Source organism: Onychostoma macrolepis, chromosome 19, assembly GCF_012432095.1.
Source record: "Onychostoma macrolepis isolate SWU-2019 chromosome 19, ASM1243209v1, whole genome shotgun sequence".
In the NCBI taxonomy this organism is placed as follows: domain Eukaryota; kingdom Metazoa; phylum Chordata; class Actinopteri; order Cypriniformes; family Cyprinidae; genus Onychostoma; species Onychostoma macrolepis.
Window position 1 is genome coordinate 30,611,640 of NC_081173.1, and position 24,922 is coordinate 30,636,561.

The window sequence follows — 24,922 nt, forward strand, 5'->3', positions numbered from 1 at the left end:
TATGTGTGTGTTGTGTGTGTGCGTGTGTGTGTGTGTGTGTGTGTGTGTGTTCTTGTGCACATGACCTAAACTTCCAAATATTAGAATAATCAATTTACACTGATAGTCAAGTTGATGGATGGCTTCAACCAATGGCTGATATTTCAACAATTTAGAAAGATAACAAGTCTCAAAATACAAGTCAAAACAACAGCCAACTTCAATAACAAATACAGTGTTCAAAGCCTCGTTTACTATCACGATGTCAGGAGTATTTGGAATGTTTTTAAAATAGTCTCTGTCAGATGTGTTGTGATAGAACCAGTTCAGTTCAACAGTAGTGTGCTGATGAATCTTACTATCTTTATGTATTATTTTCAAATCCTTTACAATCAAATCAACCAGTCGATCGTGTCTGGACACATACAGTCCTTTATAACAACAACATCCATTTAAGATGTGAGCAACGGTTTCATTTTCCTGTTGATTTTGGTGTAACAGACAGTAGGAGTTGTATTTTGACGGGTACCATATTGACAAATTGTACATTGTTGGAAGACATTGTAGTCGTGCTTTAATCATAAAAATTTGAATATCCTCTGAAATTGAAAAGTTAGTCAAAACAGAATGGGATACTGAATGGTCAGCTGATTGAAGAAGTGCTAATTTTCCTGTAATTTCAAGCCCATCCAATGCTGAGCACTTTGAGTTTTTCTGAGATGAAGAAGTGAGACTCTTACATTATTGGTCGATAGTTGACGAGGTGTACCTTCTGTATGGAGTACCGCTAGAGTAGAGATATGCGGATCTGTTATTATATTCTCATTAAGGACCACTACCGCTCCGTCTGGTCCTTGCCAAGAGAGCTGCAGTCCTGTACGCTGGCAAAGATCATTTAGGTCCAGCCAATCAGAGCGTACTCCAAATCCGGCTGTTTTGATGTCCAACTTTCCATTCGATTTTAATTTAAATCCAAGAAACTGTGGCTCGTTGCACAAAGCAGCCGGTATTTTGCGCCACTGTAAATGAAGAAAAAGTGACTCACGTGCCAGTTCTCTAACAGATGTATCGTCGTTATTCAGCATGTTAAGAAGATGACCTATTCTGGAGGCAGTATAAATCCATTCAATGTTTGGAACACCGAGACCTCCGTCTCGACGCGACTGGAAAATAACATCTCGGGTCGTATGGCAATTGAGACAGAGCCATTTTCTCACTAGCTTTACCATTTCATCATTCAATATTGAAAGTGTGCATTGTGGAATATGAACATTCATAAAGAAATGTTGAATTTTGGCTATTGCAATCAATCTGATAGCCTCAATCTTCATCATTATGGGAAGAGGGGAAGAATCAATCAATGCAAGTCTTCGGGTAAATTCATGACACAACTCTGTAACCTGTTCCTCCCAGTCACCGCTCACCTTGAATTTATGTCCCAGATAAGGATAGGTTTCATGACGTTCATATAGACGGATAGGTTTATGTGCTAATGCAAAGACCGGGGGTTTATCAGACTTTGATCTATACCATCTATTTCCTCCACTCCGTCTTTCATAAAACGCTGCACACTTTGTATGTTTCATATCCAGACCAGACCACCTCATAAAGTCATCCGTACGAAGAAGCATACTATTAATTACACTCTCATCTCGTGAAGATATTTCCACATCATCCGCATAAGCTTGCACTGGATTTGGAGATCGAACACCTGCTGGTGCGCACTGACACATCCATTTCAGCCAGGAGTTAATCGCTAGTACGAAGTTAACAGCGCTCCAAGGGCAACCAGTCTTAATACCGATCTTAAGTGGTATAGGATCAGTTAAGACACTTCCACGTATGACTTGAACATAGGAGTTATTATAAACATCCTTGATCACATCCATATACGGCTGTGGTAGTCTTATTTCATCCAATGAAGGAAGCATAACATCATGGGACAGTGAGCCAAAGGCATCACGAAAATCCAGAAAAACTGTGAAGAATCTTGCAGATGAATGTTTAAAATCATGAATTCCTGTCTATTAATATATGCTTTCTGTTTTGATGAGAGTATTCCTGTCTCCACCAACCAGGGGAGGATTCTTGAGAGCAAACATTTCATGAATACCTTGTAAACTGTCGGTAGCAGGGATATATCTCACCAAGCTGAGGGGTCATCAGGAATATTATCTTTCTTAGGGATTCGATGGATCAATGACCAACAATACACACACACACACACACACACACACACACACACACGTACGTCTGGTTTGCTATCCTTGTGGGGACTCTCTATAGGCGTAATGGTTTTTATACTGTACAAACTGTATGTGCTATTGCCCTACACCAACCCTACACCTAAACCTACCCCTTACAGGAGACTGTCTGCATTTTTAGATTTTCAAAAAAACAGCATTTAGTATGTTTTTTAAGCCTTTTGAATTACGGGGACATAGGCAGTGTCCTCATAAACCACCTTCAAATTGTAATACCTCTGTCATACCCATGTCATTAAACAAATGTTGTCCTCATAAACCACACACACACACACATTTTCATGTAGTTTAACTTAATGCACTAAAATAAGCTAAAAAAAAATAGGTAACACTTTACAGTAAGGTTCATTAGTTAAACATTAGTTAATGTATTAACTAACACGAACTAACCATGAGCAATACATTTGTTACTGTATTTACTAATCTTCGCTAACGTTAGTTAATAAAAATACAGATGTTCATTGTTAGTTCATGTTAGCTCACAGTGCATTAACTAATGTTAACAAGATTTTAATAATGTATTAGTAAATGTTGAAATTAACATTAACAAGATTAATAAACGCTGTATAAGTGCAGTTTATTATTAGTTCATGTTAACTAATGTTGTTAACTAATGAACCTTATTGTAAAGTGTTACCAAAAAATACAATAAATAAATGGAAACTACAGAAATATTTTTAAAGAAACAATAATAAAAATGTCAAAAAACCCACAAAATAATTACTAAAACTTTAAACAAACATTAAACAATATACATAAATTATTGATGATACTAAAATAACTGATATATAATACTAAAGTAGCACAGGTGCAGCAGGGTAGTGGGCAACAGTATGACAATAAATTGCATGTTAAACTTTGAAGCATTTCTGGATCAGACAGCAGTGAATCAGACATCTTTATAGCTGCAGTATGAATTACTGAAAGACTGAAATAGACTTCTTCACTCTATTCCCGAGTCTCTGTCCCTCTCCCACGATCCTTTGCTCTCTCTTGGCCGCCGTCTGTCTGCAGGAATGTGAACGTCCCACCCCTGTGATTAGCCTTGTTTTAAAGGTCAGGAGTTTTACACAATGAGGCAGAAAGGATCAAACCGCACACTTTACTCTCCACACGCTAAAACAGACGACAAACGTCCTTCTGGAGAGGAGAGAAGCTCAGACACTATCAAAGAAGAAAAATTATATATATCATGTATTTATGTATGTATTTATTTACACTGGAATTAAAAGATTCTTGCACACGGTCTAACAAAAAAATATATATATATTTTATTTATTTTTTCTTTCATCTTTATTTCTTAAAATTGACACTGGATTAAAGGTTCTTAGAAAAAGAGGATCTTGCGCTTGGTTCTGTTCACATGTAACACGATTTCAAGTCAATAATAGAATCAAAGGGCCAATGGGATTTTTTCCATGCAGACATTGTGCTTGTCGTAAAAAAAAAAAAAAAAAGAAAAAAAAAAGTGAATAAATTAGTGAGTTACTCTAGGAATCAGGAATTTGAAATTAGACATTTCTTGTCGTTCAACCAATGTAATATATTTACTTCAATATGTGGGGAAGACCAATCGACAATTAAAATTTTGTATTAATGAACACAGAAGTGCCATAAATAGAGCTGATAATAAATCACCTGTTGCCCGACATTTCACCGAGTTAAACCATACAGTTAAAGAACTGTCATTTTGTGCAATAGACACTTCTGATGTATCGTCATATCAATTTTTGAACGGAAAATATTACAAACTGAAAGTAAATGGATTTTTCGTCTTAACACTATACAACCAAATGTTTTGAATGAAGACTTCAATCTGTCTAGTTTTTTTTATAATGTATTCCTTTTTTTTTTCTCTTCTGTATCTCCTCTGGATATATTTGTAAATTGCCAATGACGTAACTGATATGTTACTGATTCTTTAATGGAATTGATTACATACACATGTGTTGATATGTGAGGAACAGAATATAAAAATGAACCGTTTCAATAGTATGTGAACACTGAGGAAGGTCCTGCGTGACCGAAACGTCTGTAGATTTTAATATGCACTGAGCACTTTATTTCACTTTATAAAAATAAAGAAGATTGCTAATATCTCAACATGTAATCCTTTTATTTAAATACACAGCAAACAAATTTCAAGAATTGAGTTTTTTTGCTCTTTGGTGGATTCTTAAAAAAAAAGGAAAAAATATAATTATTATTATTATTTTTAAATTTACACTGATTCAAGACAGGGTTATTATAGTTAGATAAAAATATAAAACAAGGCTAGTTAACAAGGCAAATTCTCTTCATTTAGTTTAACTTGGTGCTCTAAAATTTAAATATTGATAAAAAACTATATAGACATTTAAAGGTTTAGTTTACCCAAAACTTAGTTATTAATTACTCACCCTCATGTCGTTCCAAACCTGTAAGACCTTCGTTCATCTTCTAAACGTAATCAACGTAATAAGTGTAATCAACACAATCAGCGTTGTCTACGTTTAGTAGAAAGCAAGCGCATGCTGAACGTAAACTACGCTGATTACGTTGATTATGTTCTGGGGTTCTCTCCAAAATGGCGGAAGACAGTGACTCGGGGAGAAGAATGATTGAATAAATTATGTTATTACTGTTTTCTTTGCGCACAAAAAGTATTCTGATAGCTTCGTAAAATTACGGTTGAACCCCTGAGGTCACGTGGACTATTTTAACAATGTCCTTCCTTGCTACGTTTCTGTGCCTTGATTGAGTTAATATCATTGCTGTCTGTGGAGGGTCAGAGAGCTCTCGGATTTCATCAAAAATATCTTATTTTGAGTTCCGAAGATGAACGAAGGTCTTACAGGTTTGGAACGACATGAGGGTGAGTAATTAATGACAGAATTTTCATTTGGGTGAACTAACCCTTTAAGAACAAAAAAAAACTAACAATAAAAAAAGAGAAAAATATATAATTATATTTGATATTACACACACATACACAAAATTGTATATAAAAATAACAATTTAAAATATTTGTATTTATAAGATAAAATAAAAACAATAAAAATTCAAAAAGTATTCATCCAACTCCAATCACAGCATTCATGATCACTAATGCACATAAACATCGCTTCAGTTTACCACTAGCTTTCTGTAGCTGAATAACACAGTGTTAATTGCATCAGGCAAATAAGAGAGTCACAGAGACTCTGAACACACATCCTTCATCTGCTCTCATTACAAACACAGACTCAAACAATAACAACGTCACCCAGAGCGCTCAGCATCATATATTAGGACAGATGAGAGAGAGAGAAAGTGTGTGTGTGTGTGTGTGTGTGTCCGTCCTTGTGGGACAGTTCATGTTTAATTGGCTGCATTCTTGAAGAGTCTTTTATGATTCTCACAGGAAGCATCGACACACACAGACACACCAGTATTTGTGTTTTCATGTTTAAACTCCATCAGTCGTGTTACTTTCTCACCTACAGCTCAGCATTAAACCCCAGCTCATGATTAAATCCTGTTCAATATTAAGGTTCATCCACCTAGTCCAACCTCTGAAACGAGTTACACAATGCCACAAATAAAATACTAAACATTTCATTCATAATTCATGTCACAGATGCAGAGACACATCAAACTTGAAATATTAAAGCTGCATCAACACCTGATAAAGAAACCAGTCTAAGCACAATCTGACCATCAGAACATGAACATCTGCTGTTGTGAAGACGCTTCAGTGTCATTTCTGCTTCTGCTGCTGTGTCTGTTTCCAGAGACTGAAATAAAGCGATATTTATCTTTAACTGACAGACATTCACAGCTCACAAACCAGTCGAACACTGTCAGAGCCCCACGATTCAATTCAGTTTTGATTCAAAGAGTCACAATGTGATTCCCAAACGATCCTTGATGCAACTCAGCTTTTGTAGGACTGCAAATGAACTTCAAGTGAACTTATATAAAAAAATAAGTTGAATGCATTAAAACGCATCTGCTCTGATCCACTGAGAGAAACAAAATCAGCAAATGACCTTGTATACTGTAAAAAATGATTACCATCATACAAATATACACAGAAACTTAGAGTTCTTCACAGCAACCCATCAAAATAAAAGTTCAGTCTAACTTGAAGAAATTGTGACAAATATATTACTCAATGCAATAATAGCACCAAGTCAAGTCATCTTTACTTATATAGCGCTTTTAACAATACAGAGTGTCAAAGCAGCTTCACAGTATTCAATAGGACAAAATAGTGTGTAATAATGCAAACCAGTAAACACTCAATTTTCAGTTAAAGTCAGTTCATCATTGATTCAGTGATGTAATCGTCAGTTCTGTTCGAATAGTATCTGTGCATTCAAGTTGATGATATCTCTAGAAGTTAAATGCTAATAATAACAATATTAGTATTAAAATAAAGAATAATCACACAATTTTCCTTCTGTTTTACCCATAAACTTCTGTTGTTTGATTTTTATTGTTTTATGCCTGCATTTATCTACCAGAAAAATTTAAATACACACAACAGTATATTAAAAAATATATAAATAAATAAAACAATAATAATTAATGAAGCTGTTTTTATAAAATCAATTAATTAGAGATGCGATTGATTATTAAAATGTAATTAAACCATTAAAATGTAATACAGAAAAATTTAAATGGAAAACACTGTGGTAATAATAAAACAGAATTTGAGAAAAATAAAATGCATTTCATTGGGCCCTAAAAATGTAATTTGTCACTTTTAATAAATTGCTGTTAAATTGTTTCATGTTTCATGATTCATGAGTTTCATGATTTCAATTAATTAGACATGCTTTTTGATTAACAACATTTAATTTAACCATTATTAAGACTCAATAAAAATTAAAACAGAGAAAATAATTGAATCCAGAAAAATTAAAGTGAAAAAACATGGAATTAAATGGAAAAAAAAATGAAATGGAATTTGGGAAAACAATGCATTTCATAGGGCCCTACAATCCTGAGAAAAAAGTCCAAATTGTTAAATAAGTGATAATTAATTATTATTTTTTTATTATTATTCTGTGAAGGAAACGAAAAGAAAAAAAAATGAATTGGGAGTTTCTATCTCACGTCCTCAAATGTCCCCAAAGGGAGATTTCATCAGATTTAGCTCACTTTGTCTACACACTACAGATAAATACACAGTGAATGCATATGAGAGGAAGATGACACTCATTCAGCATCATCAGTTATGATCAACTCTGAATATGGAGAGATCTTTGACTGAATCTATGCATGTTGACACATTCATTTGAGCTCCGAGCTACACACACACACACACACACACACACACGGGAGATTGGATTGTTTTCTCTGCATCTTCGCTGCGGAGGTCTGGGTCACTCCTCAATCTGTGCAGGTCAAGGCAACAGCAGCGAACACACACACACACACACACACACACACACACACACGCTCTATATCATCATTAACTGCCTCTGGACTATAAAAAATGATGGCTCATTCGAGACGGAAACACAACAATCTTCCAAACAATCAATCAATCTGAAATGTTTTTATGTCTGGTGAAATGTTTTCTGCGGTCATGTATTTTGATGATTAGTTTATCATCAACAGAAATGTAATTTGACAGTATTTTTAAAGGTGAATTTTGAGTTGAGTTAAAATACGATGTGATTGAAATTGAACAATTAAATTGTAATTTAATAATTAAACAAGCTAAATTCATACACTACTGCTCAAACTAAGGCTGCATTTATTTAATCAAAAATACAGTAAAATCAGTCATATTCAGAAATTATATTATAATTTAAAATAGATGTTTTTTTAATGTGAATATCTGTTAATTTATTTCTGTGATGCGCAGCTGTATTTTCAGCATAATTTCTCCAGTCTTCAGTGTCACATGATCTTCAGAAATCATTCTAATATGCTGATTTGCAGCTCAAGAAACATTTCTGATTATTATCAATGTTGAAAACAGTTGTGCTGCTCAATATTTTTGTGTAAACTCTGATACATGTTATTTTTTCAGGATTCACAGATGAACAAAAAGTTCAAGAGAACAGCATTTATTTGAAATAGAAATCTTTTGCTACATTATAAATGCTGTACTGTAATTTTTGATCAATTTAATGCATCCTTGAGGAATACAAGTATTAATTTACTGATACGTTTTCATGATGACAAGTCCTTTATTAAATCTGTTCAGATGTGACGTCACTCTCTCTCATGAATGGTGAATGTGCACATCTGTTAGTGTTCCTGCTGTTATCATAGTAATCAGAGCCATAGCTGTGTGTGTGTGTGTGTGTGTGTGTGTGTGTGTGTGTGTTATATGTTTGATCCTCAGCTCACGGATGAACCTATTCTGATAGAAAACCACACAAATTAGACAAGCTCTTACTGGAACTCTACAAATATACAGCCAAAATACACAAGAGTAACCAGAGATCATTAAACACGGCCAAACACACACACACACACACACACACAATAATACTGTATGTGTGTGTCTCTGTGAATGATTCCGGTTTCTCTTTAGTTTTTTTCTCTTCTCAATGGATCTCACCAGTGTTGTTATAAAATAAATAGAAATTAAAATACAAATATTAAATGAAAAAATTAACCCAAATTGGCAATATTTCTAATATCCATTTAGTAAGTTTTTCATCTAATAATTTTATTTAAATTATAATAGAAATAAATATAAGATTTTATTGAAAATAACTGAAGCAAGTTTAAGTAGAAGCAGTAAAATTGCTGGCTGAAAAGGTAAATCAAAATAAAACAAACTATTTAAAAAATGTTTTTTTTTGTTTTTTCAATTGAAATAAACCTAAAATATAAATAATGGATGAAAAACTGAACCCAAATGGCAATTAGAAACGTGGCAACATATCTAATATCAATTTGGTTTACAGTAGGTTTTTTTCATCAAATATTAATATTTTATATAAATAATAATATAATATAAATTAATATAATATTTTTGGCAACTAACTGAAATAAGTTTAAGCTGAAGCGCTACAATTACAAACTGAAAACTAAACTTAAACTGAAAAAAGTATAAATATTTTAAAACAGAACTAGTAAAATAGCAAAAGCACATACAATTAGTAATTAAACAAAAAATGAAAAGTGAAAATATAAAAATAAAAGCCAATTCAAAATATTAATAAAATACAATTTATAAATGTATAAAATATATGTATACTCTAATAACATATAAACCATACTAAAATCACACTGGATCTAATCTGTTCTCTCTCAGAAGGGATATGAAACTATATTTAGTGGCTTGTTTTTGTCCTGTTTGTCTGGAGTGTGACTGTAACTTCCTGAAGAATGAGACACACAATCTGATTGGCTGAGGATGAAGGTCGTCCTGCTAAACACACTTCCTGTGTGTCCCTCATTAGCATATGCATATATGACTTAATAACTGATGCCATCTTTTACTAGAATGTTTTATTACAGGAATATTTTAGCCGGACCCCAGACCAACGACCGACGTCTCCTCGCTGTATCAGGACATTAATGCATGACATTAGAAGGGCAGTAAATGTCTCATTTTATAGCACTTTTAATCTCATCCCCGTTACTGTGATTTTATGAAGTAAAAGTTTGGGGTCAGTAATATAATTTATTCAGCAAAGATGCATTACATTGATAAAAAGTAACAGTAAAGTTATAAAAATAGTACCAACCCCAACCTTCTGAAATGTAGTGTATATAAAAAGGTTTATATTATAATAAGAGTGTATGAAAAACAAGTGTGTGTGTGTGTGTGTGTGTGTGTGTGTGTGTGTGTGTAAACAGGCTGTCAGAGATCACTGCCCAAACTCAGATTTATAATGTCAAAGATGTGTTATTGTGTGATTTGAGTTTGGGCTCAGAGGAGAATCATGGGAAATCACAGCCAATGTTCGCAGCGCTGCTGTCCTCTATTGATCAGATATTAAAGGTCAGTGTTTAGTGCCACAGTTTCTGCGTTTGACTGAATGTTCAGAGACGCCGGATGAATTTATAACAATCATAAACACACAAACAGAAAAGACAAAGAAAAGACAAATAGAATCAGAAAGTTTGTATGATTTACAGACTCCTGCACGATATCATGCGATTACCTTACTATATGAACATGTCAATCATTAATTACTATGGTATATATCAAAGTACTATAGTAAGAACATGGTACTTGTGTAGAGAAAAGATCATGTGACTTTCCCTTGATCAGCTGACAAACGTCTCGTAACATCTGCTGTGTGTTTATAGGCCGTGTTTAACAGCACACAGATGTGCAGTATTTCATATGTGCATCATTAAAACCTCTTCAGCAAAACTCACTCACTCACTCACTCACTCACTCACACACACACACACACACACACACACACACACGCAAAAACACACACTCACCCTCCAGACACACAAAGATATTCAGAGCATGAAGACGCATGCAGAGAGAGAGAGAGAGAGAGAGAGTGTGTGTGCGTGTGTGTGTGTGTGTGTGTGTGTGTGTGTGTGTGTGCCTACCGAACTGTATTTTGTGTACAAATTTGTACAGTGAAATGAGGTAAACCTGACAAAACCTCCATGTAGGGACGTCCTCATTTGTAAAAACAGTATAAAATGTAAATATAAACACATTTAGATATATTAGAAAGCCTCCTTTTGGCGACCTCTTCAAATGTAAACAGTACAAAAATAAAGTACATATATATTTATAATTTAATTGAAATATTTATTTATATTTATATTATGAAAAGATAATATAAAAAGATAAAGATATATCTTTTGGGGACATCCACATTTGTAAAAACCATAACAAACAAAACAAAATGTATGTAAATATATATTTATAAATACATATATATTTTACAAAACCTTTTCTGGATGTCCTCATTTGTAAAACAGTATAAAAAGTAAATAAATGTATAAATGTATTTGTAAATATAATTTTGTTTACTTAGTGTTTTACATGTGAGGACATCTCAAAGGAGGTTTTATAAAATGTATAAATGTATTTATAATTTTATAAAACCTCCTTTTGGGGATGTCCTCACATGTAAAACACTAAGTAAATAAAATTATATTTACAAATACATTTATATATTTTATAAAACATTTATGGTCATCCTCATCTGTAAAAACATAGAACAAAAAAGTAAATATTTATAAATAAATTAATATATTTATGAACGCTTTTGGGACCATCCTCTTTTGTAAAACAGTATAGTTTTGTTTTTGTTTTGTTTTTCTGTTAGGGTTAGGTTACAGTGTTTATAACTAGCTGTGTATAAAAACAGTAGAAGTCTCTGCAATGTCCACATTTAGAGAGATAAATAAATGTGTGACGCTCTAGTGATCCTGACACGGTCTTGCTATACAAGAGTTATGAGTGTGTGTGTGTGTGTGTGTGTGTGTGTGTGAGAGAGAGAGAGAGAGATGCCATATGCCACCAGCACAGATGTATAACACCGTAAATCACACGGATGACCTCACATACACACACACACAATAAAGTAAAAAAATAAAATAAAAAACTGAATTAATAAACAAGCATTGAAGTCTACATGAAACTACACAGCATTAAATTACCATGTAAGATAAATGTGTGTTACTAGATGGTTAACATTAACTAGCAGATCACAATTTAGAAATAAACTTATAAAAGATAAGTATCATTTTCTGTAAAATAACCTTGAATATGAACGTCGATAAGAATAAAAAAAAAATACAAATCAATTTCTACCATAACATAATGAAACTATTTAAATAATGAAACTATTATATTTCAAGCTGGTTTATAGTTGAATGAGATTCATAATTGTTTTACAACTCTGAGAGTTATTGAATTAACTGAATCAACATTACACTGAGTTGAATGATGATACAATTGTCTGATTTACAGTATGAATTGAATTTCATGCAATATTGACACTGTCACTGAACTGAATTAACATTAAACTGAGTTGAACAATGACACTATTTTCTTCTGTAGAGCTGCTTGACAGCTGAAACTGAATTCATTTCAAAATTGAATTTTAAAACATTGACAGATATTGATGTAAAGTGGATCAACACAACTAAATTTAAAAATGACACTATTGCCATCTATAGGTGTTTTAAAGTAAATTAAAATAGTTTCATAATTGATTAACTTTGCAGCATTGACACTTATCAAACTAAATTGAATAAACAATGATTTGAATTATGAAAAACTTAGTTGAATTATGACACTATTGCCTTTTTAAAGCTGCTTTATAGTTTATTTTGCATTTGTTTTATAATTGAAGACCATTGCTACATTAACACTGTCACTGAACTGAATTAAATCACCATTAAACTGAACTGAATTACAGCACCATTGTAGAGCTGCTAAAGGAACTGAATTTGTTTCCTAATTGAATTTTGCATCAATGACGGTTCTTGAACCGAATTGAATCAACATTGAACTGAATTGCTTTACAGCTGAAATTAAACTGATCCATAATTGAATTTTGCAACAGTGACAGTCAGTCAATGTTGAACTAAATTGAACTGAATGAGACTATTCTCTCTTCTGTAGAGCAACATTAAAACTGAACTTGTTTTATAATTGATGAATTTTGCAACATTTACACTGAACTGAATCAGCATCGATCTAAATTAAGCTAAATAATGACTGTTATCTTCGGTAGAGATGCTTTATAATTGAATTTGTTTCATAACTGATGAATTTTGTAACATTAGCATTGTTATTTTCCTGTTTTGTATCTGCATTGTATAAAACACCATAGATGTAAAAGCACAATATAAATACTGTAAATGTGACTTGACAACTGTCAACCGGTCAGGGTCAAGTCAGCCAATCAATCTGTCACTAGCTATGTTTCCATCCACCTATTTTTATGCACATTTTGGGATTTCGCAATAAAAAAAATAAAAAAATAAATTAAAAAATGATGGAATAGGATAAACTTCTTATCCGGTAAGAAAACATGCGCATAAACTACGATGGAAACACTTTTACTGAATAAATTCCTTAATGCGCATCAAAAAAGACATGTGACTTTGCGATGGGACAGCATAAAACAGGACCAACCAATGGACCGATCTCATTGCACAGCATCTGAAATGCTAGTTTCGTCATTCTAATATGCTTGAGCACAGTCTCGTCAAAGTGCTTTGTTATAATTAACTCCAAGAACTGACTTCCCAAACAGCAGACTCCGAAAATAAGATAACATGACTGCATTTCGTGCACGTTCTCGTAATTTATTGTATAGCCTACACAAATATTATGTACAGTTCCTCCTCCAACTGCTGCAAATTTTGTTTTTCTTCGTGATATTTAGCGCAAAGTAATCAGGAAGTGACGATTTTTTTCTCTTCAACTCTCTGGATGGAAATGGTGCTTTATTCGCAAATGTTTTATGCGATATTCCAATTCTGTCATAACTTTGGATGGAAACATAGCTACTATCAGAGAGAGACTGAGCAGAAGAGAGAACAAAGAGAGAAGCCAGCGTCTCGTTACCTTGCTGTGAGCGCAGGGTTGGTAGTAGCAGGTGTAGTGTGGGAACATCTGATGCTGCTCCAGCGTCTTTCCCATGAAGCTGCAGTCTGAGTCCGGAGCGCGAGTCCCTGACGGATGAGTGCGAGGAGGATGAGGATGCTCTCTCTTCCTCCGCTGAGATACTCCAACACTGTAATCCAGCACAGACGCGGAGCGACAAGGAGAAGAGAGGTGGAGGTCCGGGATCCGTGCGAACGAGAGAGCATGTGCTCCGTCTGTCAGAGGAGTGTCTGTGATCCGTGTGCTTTCTGCTCCAATAACAGTGTCTCTGCTCAGGGGCTCGGCTGGAGAGAGAGGGAGAGGGAGGGAGGGAGGGAGGAGAGAGAGAGAGAGAGGGAGAGGGAGGGAGGGAGGGAGGGAGAGAGAGAGAGAGAGGAGAGGAGGGAGGGAGAGAGAGAGGGAGGGAGGGAGAGGGAGGGAGAGAGAGAGAGAGGGAGGGAGGGAGGAGAGGAGAGAGAGGAGAGAGAGAGAGAGAGAGGGAGGGAGAGGGAGGGAGAGAGAGAGAGAGGAGAGGGAGGAGAGAGAGAGAGAGAGAGAGAGAGAGAGGAGAGGGAGGGAGAGAGAGAGAGAGAGAGAGAGGGAGGAGAGGAGGGAGAGAGAGAGAGAGGGAGGGTGAGAGAGAGGGAGGGAGGAGAGAGAGAGAGGAGAGAGAGAGAGAGAGAGGGAGAGGGAGGGAGAGAGAGAGAGAGGGAGAGAGGGAGGGAGAGGGAGGGAGAGAGAGAGAGGGAGGGAGAGGGAGGGTGAGAGAGAGAGGGAGGGAGGGAGGGAGAGAGGGACAGGGGGTTTGGTCCCTCTACTGGTGATAAATGAAACTACAGGGCAGAAGTGTCAATTAAACACACTGGCTGTGTGTAGCATTTTTGTGCATTTTACTTTTGCATGCAATTGTTTAGCAGACACTGGCTACGTTTATGCATGCAACCTCATAATCTGTTAAATAATATTGAAAAGCCTTCAATTTCTAACAAACTATTAAAAATAGTTTTTGTTAGCTGAAATACAGCTGGAATAAAGGTAAAATAGCAGTCAAAAACTTTTTGAGTATTTAAGTTGATATATTAAGGCCTGGTTTCTCAGACGGGGCTTAGACTAAACCAGGATTAGGTCATAGTTCAATTAGGACATTTAAGTAATTTTTTTTATAAATGTACCTTAGAAAAAAACATTACTGCTGTGCATCTTGAGACGAAACAAAGGCACAAATATATTTTAAGATATATCAAGTTTCTTTCAGTTGAAACAGCTTAGATTTATATTTTAGTCTGGGACTAGTCTTAAGCCTTGTCTGTGAAACCGGGTGAATAATTACTCGAATTAAAACTGAAAGAAAGCTAACTAGAAAAAATGTAAAACTAATAAACGTGACAAAATTGAACTATGTAAATTAGAAATGTTGCCTCAGCAACTTACCGAAAAATATAGTTAAGTACTAAAATTAATAAAACTACACCGGAAATAAATATAAAAAAGCTGAAACTAACAATAGGTTGTTGAATCAGATTGTATAAATATAAAATATAAGATTATAATAAACAAAGCTAAATTGAAAAAAAAAATACTAAAACTAATGAAAATAACAAAAGCACATAAAATTACTAAAACTTACACTAAACTCAAAATGAAAACTGAAAAATGTAAAAATAAAAGTAAATTCAAAATGAAAACTAACTGAAATAAACAATGCTAAATAGAAATACAAAAAACTAAAACTAATAAAAAAAGACAATAGCACATAACATTACTAAAACAAACTAAAATGAAAATGAAAACTGAACATATAAAAATGAAAGCTAAATAATAAATACTATAACAGTATATAACAAAAATTGGATCGGACTCATTTGGATGGACAGAAATCAGTGCATATAGACATTTCCAGTGTTCTTCAAAGAGCCTTTAAATGAGCTGTGCTTGCTTTATTAAAGCAAATTAAACTTGAATCACCTTAATAAAGCGATGAGCTCTGAAACACATCTTGAGATGATCTTGATTTGTGTGGATGTTCTCCACAGCAGGGTCTCGTTTGGTTTATGGATTTTTGATGGCAGAAAAACAGTGGAGCTTCTTCTGTGAGCGTTCGTCAATATGATCAATACAGAGAGACAAAGACAAACACTTTGTTTAATCCTCCTCAAAAACCTGAAATACAAAGACAAACATTTATACGCTCTTGAAAATAAAGCTGGGGACTGGTTTTCCCAAAGAATTCCTCAGTAAACAGTTCCTAAAAGAAATTTTAGCTTATTTTAAGTTTTAAACATCAAAACTATGAATTCTGCTGTTAATAATGTTAATTCTTTCAATTCCAAGCAAATATTTTTATTTCAATTCAAAGGCGGCACACTTACGGTGAATACAAAACAAAATCTCATGTAATATTTAGTTGTATGCTGAGGTGGACGATCAAATGAAGGTTAAGCATCTACATTCACTGCATTTATTGAACAGAAACAGTACTTTATTCAGGCCAAATGTTGTATTGTATTGGAGAACAGTGGCATTTACATACTGTATGTGCATGTGGAGACAAAAGCAGAAGCATGTGGAGCTGTAACACACACACACACACACACACACACAGCTTGTCTGAGATGCAGTCAGATATGACAGTGAAAAAGAGAGGAGACCTGATGGAAATAGAGCAGAACGGATCCATCTCTCCTCCTCTGTGTCTCTGTACTTCAACACAACCGAGAGAGAGAGTGAGAGTGAGAGTGAGAGTGAGAGTGTGTGTGTGTGTGTGTGTGTGTGTCCCATGAGACTATCAACAAATCAGGTGCTGTTTAACTCCAGGTGTGTTTCATTTCCCTGCTGGACTAAAGCTGCAGTTAAACTCCATTCACTTCCAGTCATGTGCGTGTGAACGCGGAGGAGCGGAAACATGAACACATGTGAAGAATTTCATCTTTCATTGCATACCAAACAGGGTTATTACAATTAACTAAAAATAAAACCATTAAAAAACTAAACTAAATGTAAAAATAACTAAAATAATCATAAATAATAATAATAAATTTTTTTTTAAATTAAAAACATTAACTGAAATTAAAAAAAGCAGCTTATTTTATTTCATCTAGTTTCAGAGGTAACATTCTTCATTTTCATGTAGTTTCATTTTAAGTGCAACTAAAATAAAATAAAACTAATAAATACAAAAATTATAAAATGACTAAATGAAAAAACTAAAATTAAAGACTAAAATGAAAAACTAAAATTAAAGTGAAAACAGAAAATATAAAAATAAAATTCATTCTAAATACTAACAAAAACTTCAACAGTATATCAGTGAAACACTGGTACCGAAGTTTGATGAATGCTGACTTACAGTGAAGATCTAAACGTTATGTGTCTATACAAAGACGACAAACTTCTAAACTACTGTACATGTTCTGAAGTGCTGTGATTAAGCAGGACACTGTCTAGAATATCCTAATGCAGAGATAAACTTTTTAACTATGAAGAGCCAAAAATCACTTGCTTTAGGGCTGTGGGCGGAAAATAAATGTTTCATTATAGCCAACTATATTATATTAAAATGCACATTTAAAAAAATATATTTCATTTATATTCCCTATATATCAATGCATATATATATATATATATATAGTTGTGCTCATAATTTTACATACCCCTTGCAAAATGTGCAAAATGTTAATAATTGAAACAAAATAAGAGGGATCGTGAAAATTGCACATTATTTTTTTATTTAGTACTGTCCTGAATAAACTATTTCAAATAACAGATGTTTACATATACTCCACAAGACAAAATAATAACTGAATTTATAAAAATGACCTCGTTCAAAAGTTTAGAGTCTTAATACTATGTTTAATTTCCTGGATGATCCACGACTGTTTTTATATTTTGAGATAGTTGTTCATGAGTCTTGTTGGTCCTGAGCAGAAAAATCCCCCAGATCCTGCACATTCTTATGGTTTTCCAGCATCTTCTGCATATTTGAACCCTTTCCAATGCTGATTGTATGATTTTGAAATCCATCTTTTAACACTGAGGGCAATTGAGGGACTCATGCATAACTATTACAAAAGGTGAAAACATGTACTGATGCTGAAGATTGTTTGTTTACATTTACTATGTTTTGTTGGTGCTGAGAAATCATACATTCATTTTAGCAATCCTCATGATTTGATAGATCTAAGACTCAAGATTTGATCTATGGAAACTTCATCAGTAACATCCCCATCATCAGCGTCAGCAGGACACATCTAGACTTGTGTTTCATACCAGAGCCTGAATAAATCAGAATAACACACAAAAACACTGACCGCGTGGGTAAATGTCAAACACACGTGTACGTATGAGAAATCATTCGCCAGCAGATCTTCATTCATCCGGAGCCACAGGGCCGATCGTTTTCTGGGGAAGGAGGTAATCAGATGCTCATCAAAAATTAATACGGTTAAACGGCATAATGGAGTCTGATATGAAATCTGCAATTATCTCTTATGCTCATATTACAGTAAACAACTAACACGACAAATCACACACAGACAGAGACTACTGTACATCAGATCTCCAAAACCAGCGCTCTCAGATAAATATATTTTTTATATTTTTAAATATGTTCTTTTGAACTTTCTATTCATCTCTGAATCCTGAAAAACAAAATGCATCACAGTTTCCACAAAAATATTGTGCAGCACAACTGTTTTCAACACTGATAATAATCAGAAATGTTTCTTGAGCAGCAAATCAGCATATTAGAATGATTTCTGAAGCCTCACTTTTAGTGAGAACACTTGACCTTCCATTCTTGGCGTGTTTGTGAATCTGCAGCTTTATTCTGAAAGCGCTTCTGTTGATCTGAGGAGGAGGAGGAGGAGGAGGAGGATGAAGAAACCTTGTCTCGTCTGCACTTCTTCAATCATGTAGCTCAAGCTGAAGTGCTGTCATACCTGAAATGAAAAGAAATCACAATATACACACCAAACAAACCAAATATTCTATGTAATTAATTATAAAATAATTATGCACCAAGTGCTCCATTTATAGCAAATATTGCAATGCTCTCTTGGCAGGTCTTCCAGCCAGTTCTATCAAACCTCTACAATTAATCCAGAACGCTGCAGCAAGATTAATTTTTAATGAGCCGAAGAGAACGCACGTCACACCTCTGTTTATCAATCTGCACTGGCTACCAATAACTGCTCGTATAAAATTCAAGGCATTGATGTTTGCCAATTTATTAACTGTTTGTTTTCTTTAAAAAAAAAAATCTGTTTTCTTTTTATATATTAAATAATTTATAAAAAAAACATACTTGTACTGCGTTAAGCTAACTGTATCATTGCTCGTTTGTTGATTTTGATTGCTTCCATTGTCCTCATTTGTAAGTCGCTCTGCAGTGCTAAATGACTAAATGTAAATGTAAATGTAAATAAAAGCAAGTCACTTCCTATATCACCTCATTAAATGCTTCTTTCTTGTTCTTTTCTCAGCTGTGGCTCATTCTCATCCCTCCGTTTCGCTCGTGTCCATCTCCACCGCTCCAGATGGTGAATTATATGATGGAGAGGCAAGTGAACAGCCTTGTGGGAAATGGCACAGACGTGCTGTCCGATGTGTGCCATCCCTCCATCACTCCTAATAAACCGCTGTGCCGGGGGTTCTGGGTAATTGAGCTACTCACAACACTGAGGGCCGTGTCAGACAAACACACAAATCAAGAGTGATGGGGTCCTGACACACCGCAGGCCTCTAAACACACACACCTTTTTCTCTGAATAAATACTTTCAGATTCCTGGCGTTCACAATCCCCACACACACTCAACCGTAACACACATGAAGCAAAAACAAACAACACCTGAGATAACCAGTGGACAAACATTCAAGCTTCAACAAATAAACGCATTAAATGTGCAAATGTAAATCAAACAAGCCCATCTAAACAGCTTCAAACATTACCCATAATTCCTGACATGAACAGAAAGATGAAACTGTAGAAGGAGAAGAGACTTACATTGCATTGACAGAGTACATCTGATTAGTTCATGCACTCCCTGGGAATCAAACCCATGACCTGGTGTTGCAGGCACCATAATGTACTGTTTGAACTACAGGAAAAGCAGGAAAATAATCAGCAGACACAATATTAAGATAAATCATAAAAATGTAAAAAAATAAATAATTTTAAAGTAAAACAACCAATATAAAACAATTAGTAAAAAAAAAATATATATATACATATATCAGGGTGAGCAAAACATGGGATACGTTTTATTTTGGGGTGAACTAACGCTTTAACTGACATCAGAGCACTGTGAACATGCAGATGGGTTGCCAAATCACTAAAATATTAAGCTAAAATCTCAAGGTGACTTCAAATAAATATTTTAGCTTTCAGGTTACATCTGACAAAGTTTGGGATTCACTAATCTAGTACTGTACATATATAGTGTGTACTACAGCGTGCAGTAGAATGTGAACACAGCATTACGCTGTTCACTCTCATTCTGTGTTCATGTTGTCGTGTTTTGAAACTACAGTTTGCCTTCAGGGATACAAACGCAGCCCATAATGCACAGGGAAATTGAGCCGTTTCCATGGTAATTACCCAGCCACCCGAGGTGCAGCTTCCTGATCTCTGCTGGATCTCATTTCTCTCTGTTTGTTTCCTCTTTTCAGTCTATTTCCTCCCGTCTTCCCTGCACTCTCTCTGTTTTTGGAGCGGTCAGTGTGTGAAAACTGAAGAATCAGGATGTTGTTGCTTTCATTTATGCATTTGGTGGATGATAGGGCATCAAAAATCAAACCTTGTGTCCCGATTTCTTTTTCTGCAGCTCGTAGTCATTGTGAAAGCGAAGGATCTCAGGTGGAGTGAAAGTGAGCTTTCATTTTATCCTTTGGCTTCTTAAACCTGTAAATTGTGAAATGTCCAATCAGAATATGTCCCTAATCATCAGGCGGTCACCATGACGACAGGCGTCTCTGACAGACTGACCCGGAAACAGACCTGTGAGAGTTAAAGTCTGATCAGAACGCAATCAGATTCATCAACAGATTCAGGATTATTATCATTGACTAAAACTGAAACATTAAAAGAAACATGTCCATTACCCGAGACAAACATTACCTGAAAACAAATAAATAAATAAAAATAAATATTTCAGCAATTTGCCAAGGCAACAACTCATTCATTTTGTTGAAGCTTTAAAATTAAAAAAAATTTAAAAATGTAAATTAACAATTTTAAATAAAAACTTAAATGTTCTTACTTTTTTGAATGTCTATATTTAACCAATTTTTATTTTAGTTCAAGTATCGAGTATAGTTATTCATATTTTTAATTATTATTTTCTTCTCATTTGAACGTTTGTTAATTTAAATGGGATATTTTTCCTATTTTTTTTTTCTGTCTACAGTTTATTTATTTTTATTTTAGTTAAGTATCATTGTGTATTATAGTTTTAATAATATTTCTGTTTTCATTTTAACTTTTGTTCATTTATTTGTTTTTCCACATTTTTATTTGTATTTGTTTTTGTTCTTTTCACTTATCTACATTTTTATATTAGAATGTCAAGTTAAAATAAATTAAATTTAAATAAAGTAAATGAGCAATGCTGCCTTTGTGACTAGATGAAATCAATCTTTTATTAAAGCTAAATACACTAAAATATTCTTACATTTTTTGAATGTCTATATTTAACCAATTTTTATTTTAGTTAAGTATCATTGAGTATTATAATTATTAATATTTTGAATTAGTTTTTTTCTTCATTTGAACATTTGTTAATTTAAATGGGATATTTTTCCTAATTTATAAATATTTTTGTTCTAATGTCTATAGTTCATTTATTTTTATTTATTTAAGTATTACCATGTATATTATAGTTTTAATAATATTTTGAATTAGTATTTTTTAAATATATTTTCTGTTTTCATTTTAACTTTTGTTCATTTAATTTTTTCTGATTTTTATTAGTATTTGTTGTTGTTGTTTTTTTACTTATATCTATTTTTTTTCAGTTTTAGTTTTTAGTTTTAATTATATTAGAATGTCAAGTTAAAATAAATTAAATTTAAATAAAATAAATGAGAAATGCTGCCTTTGCAACTAGATTAAATAAAATTGTTATTTCAAGTTTTTATGGTTTTGGATTTAGTTAACTATAATAATCCTGTCATAATGTTGCTCAGATGGTTTCTTCCTGTTTAAGTGGATGAATCGCGTCCATAATAATCTTTTGTATGTCAGGCTTTAATGCTGAACAGAAATAAATCTGTTTCCCACACAATTTAGACATTAAATGCCTGAGTAATCCTGAAGGAAACATATTTACTTCATGCAGAAGACACAGATAATCAGACGCTGGTGTTTACGCTCCGCTCGTTTCTGATTCCACACGCGTCCTCTCAGACAACAGACGGCCGAACAAAGTCTGCATGTCAAAAGGCCTGTCCGGGACGAAGCACAGCGCTCAGATGGAAATGCCAGCTTGTGTTGGAGGGTCGTGAGTTACAGCCCGGCACAAAACCAAACCAGAAACGACAAAACCGTCTGAACCGCATGTGAATGCACTGCATTAGAGGAGTCACCGCAGCACTGTATAAACACGAGGCACGATAATGCAGATTTAATGAGGACGATGCTCAAATCAATTAATCCAAACATTTTCAAAGGCAAAACTGGTGAAATATGCAAATAGAGGTATGAATATGCATAACGAGGAGGGGTCTAATAAACATGCTTCCTTTAAAATGGAATTAAAATATTTATTATAAAATACATTTCTTGTTAAAATATTATAATAATTACATTATATAATTGTTATAAAATATGATCAAAGTATTTATTATAACATTTTATAAAATACATTTAATGTATATATTTGATATATTACTAGTTTCAGAGGTGAAGAAAGTTATTTCGATGCAAGATAACAAATAATACTTCTTTGGATAATATAAAAAAATATTCACACAAGGACATTAAACAAATAAGCAATACAAATGTAAAATTAAAATTGCTTTTAAACAAACAAAAACGTATATGCTAATACAGTGCTTGCTTCAAAATGGAATTAAAATATAAAATATATTTATAAAATGTATATTATAAAAATGCATTTACTTATTCTATAGAATACTAAATATATCTATATTTAATATATTAATCATTTCAGAGACAAATTTTACAGAAATAAATATGTGAGCCTGAAGCAAAAAACCAGTCATAAGGGTCAATTTTGTGAAATTGAGATTTATACATCATCTAAAAGCCGAATAAATAAGCTATATTTGATAAATAGGACAATGTTTAGATGAGATACTACTATTTGAAAATCTGGAATCTGAGGGTGCAAAAACATCTAAATATTGAGAAAATCACCTTTAAAGTTGTCCAAATGAAGTTCTTAGCAATGCATATTACTAATCAAAAAAATCAGTTTTGATATATTTACGGTAGGAAATCTACAAAATATCTTCATGGAACATGATCTTTAGTTAATATCCAAATGATTTTTGGCATAAAAGAAAAATGGATGATTTTGACCCATACAATGTATTGTTGGCTATTGCTACAAATATACCCCAGCGACTTAAGACTGATTTGCTCCAGGGTCACATATTTCTTTGGATAACATTAACATTATTCCCACAAAGACATTGTATAAGCAAATAAACAATAAAAAAGTAAAAATAAAATAAATATTTTAAAGAAAAAAAAAACATGTACTGGCTTAAGCAGGGGGACACGTCTGGCACTGCAGGATTTGAGTCCCTGGCGGCGCAGTGTGTTACTGATGGTAGCCTTTGTTACTTTGGTCCCAGCTCTTTGCAGGTCATTCACTAGGTCCCCCCGTGTGGTTCTGGGATTTTTGCTCTTTACTCTTGTGATCATTTTGACCCCACGGGGTGAGATCTTGCGTGGAGCCCCAGATCGAGGTCTTGTATGTCTTGCCCATACTCGGAATTTGTGCTCTGCATTTAACCCATCCAACGTGCACACACACAGCAGTGAACACACACAGCAGTGAACACACACAGCAGTGAACACACACACAGCAGTGAACACACACACACCGTGAACACACACACACCGTGAACACACACACACGGAGCAGCCATTTATGCTGCGTGCTCAAGGGCACCTGTCAAGCGCTGGACAGTCAGTCCCCCCACCTACAATACCTGCCGGCCCGAGACTCGAACTCGCAACCTTTGGATTACGAGTCCGACTCTCTAACCATTAGGCCACGACTTCCCCGTACTTCTTCTTAAGTTACAGGTCTGTGAGAGCCAGAAATCTTGCTTGTTTGTAGGTGACCAAATACTTATTTTACCGAGGAATTTACCAATTAATTCTTTAAAAATCCTACAATGTGATTTTCTGGATTTTTTTTTCTTCTCATTTTGTCTCTCATAGTTGAGGTATACTTATGATGAAAATTAGAGGCCTCTCTCATCTTTTTAAGTGGGAGAACTTGCACAATTGGTGGCTGACTAAATACTTTTTTGCCCCACTGTATATATGTATATATATATAAACACTATCACTGAGACACGTCGAGATGCACTGGAGAACATGATCTTCATCCTCCATGTCCTGGTTAAAAAAGCCTATTCAGACGTGTAGATCCCCCACAATGCACTGCAAACTCACATTCAGATCTGAAACACACAGTTTACACCATCACATCAATTCCAGGACAGATGCATGCATGCAATGCTGAATATACTGAAACACACTGAAATGCAACATTACAGAAGAGAAATGGGTTGCAAATGCCGTTTCATGTTGCCTTAAAACCTCTTTCCTGCATGTTTTCTCCTACAAACTGAGCGACGAGTCGAATGGTTGTGAGTGCTGATCAACAGCAGGCCGTAAATCGTGAATAAGGAGAAGGGCTCTTTGAGTAACGTGTGAATGGAGCGATGTGAAATCAATGCTGTTTGGACGACACACATCAGTAAAGTGTGTGTGAGAGACATCAGCTTCACACAGATCTCATCTCCAGCTCAATCCATCACTCTTAATCTGGCGTCTGAGAGCAGATGTCTGTGTTTGTCAATGAAGCCGAACCGGAAGCCAAATCCTGTTCAAGGAAACTCAAACACATTTAAAGCGGCTTCAGAGAAGCTGAAGGCCAATAGCAGAGTAACATACACATGCATATT

At 34.3% G+C, this 24,922-nt stretch overlaps 1 protein-coding gene across 4 annotated transcripts in view; it reads right to left on the bottom strand.

Annotated features, from left to right (window-relative positions):
• LOC131525943 (RNA-binding motif, single-stranded-interacting protein 3-like) overlaps nucleotides 1-15,812 on the bottom strand; it is a 62,978-nt gene extending 47,166 nt beyond the window's left edge. Inside the window, exons 1-2 of one of the 4 annotated variants that reach the window (XM_058753955.1) lie at nucleotides 15,724-15,812; nucleotides 13,741-14,063 (exon numbers count right to left, since the gene is read on the bottom strand). In XM_058753955.1, coding sequence (XP_058609938.1) covers nucleotides 13,741-13,815 — 75 coding nt within the window. In that variant the 5' untranslated portion in view covers nucleotides 13,816-14,063; nucleotides 15,724-15,812. The remainder of the gene's footprint in view (nucleotides 1-13,740; nucleotides 14,064-15,723) is intronic. The other 3 variants (XM_058753957.1, XM_058753954.1, XM_058753956.1) reach the window with 3 other exon arrangements.
• Nucleotides 15,813-24,922: the final 9,110 nt, after the last annotated feature.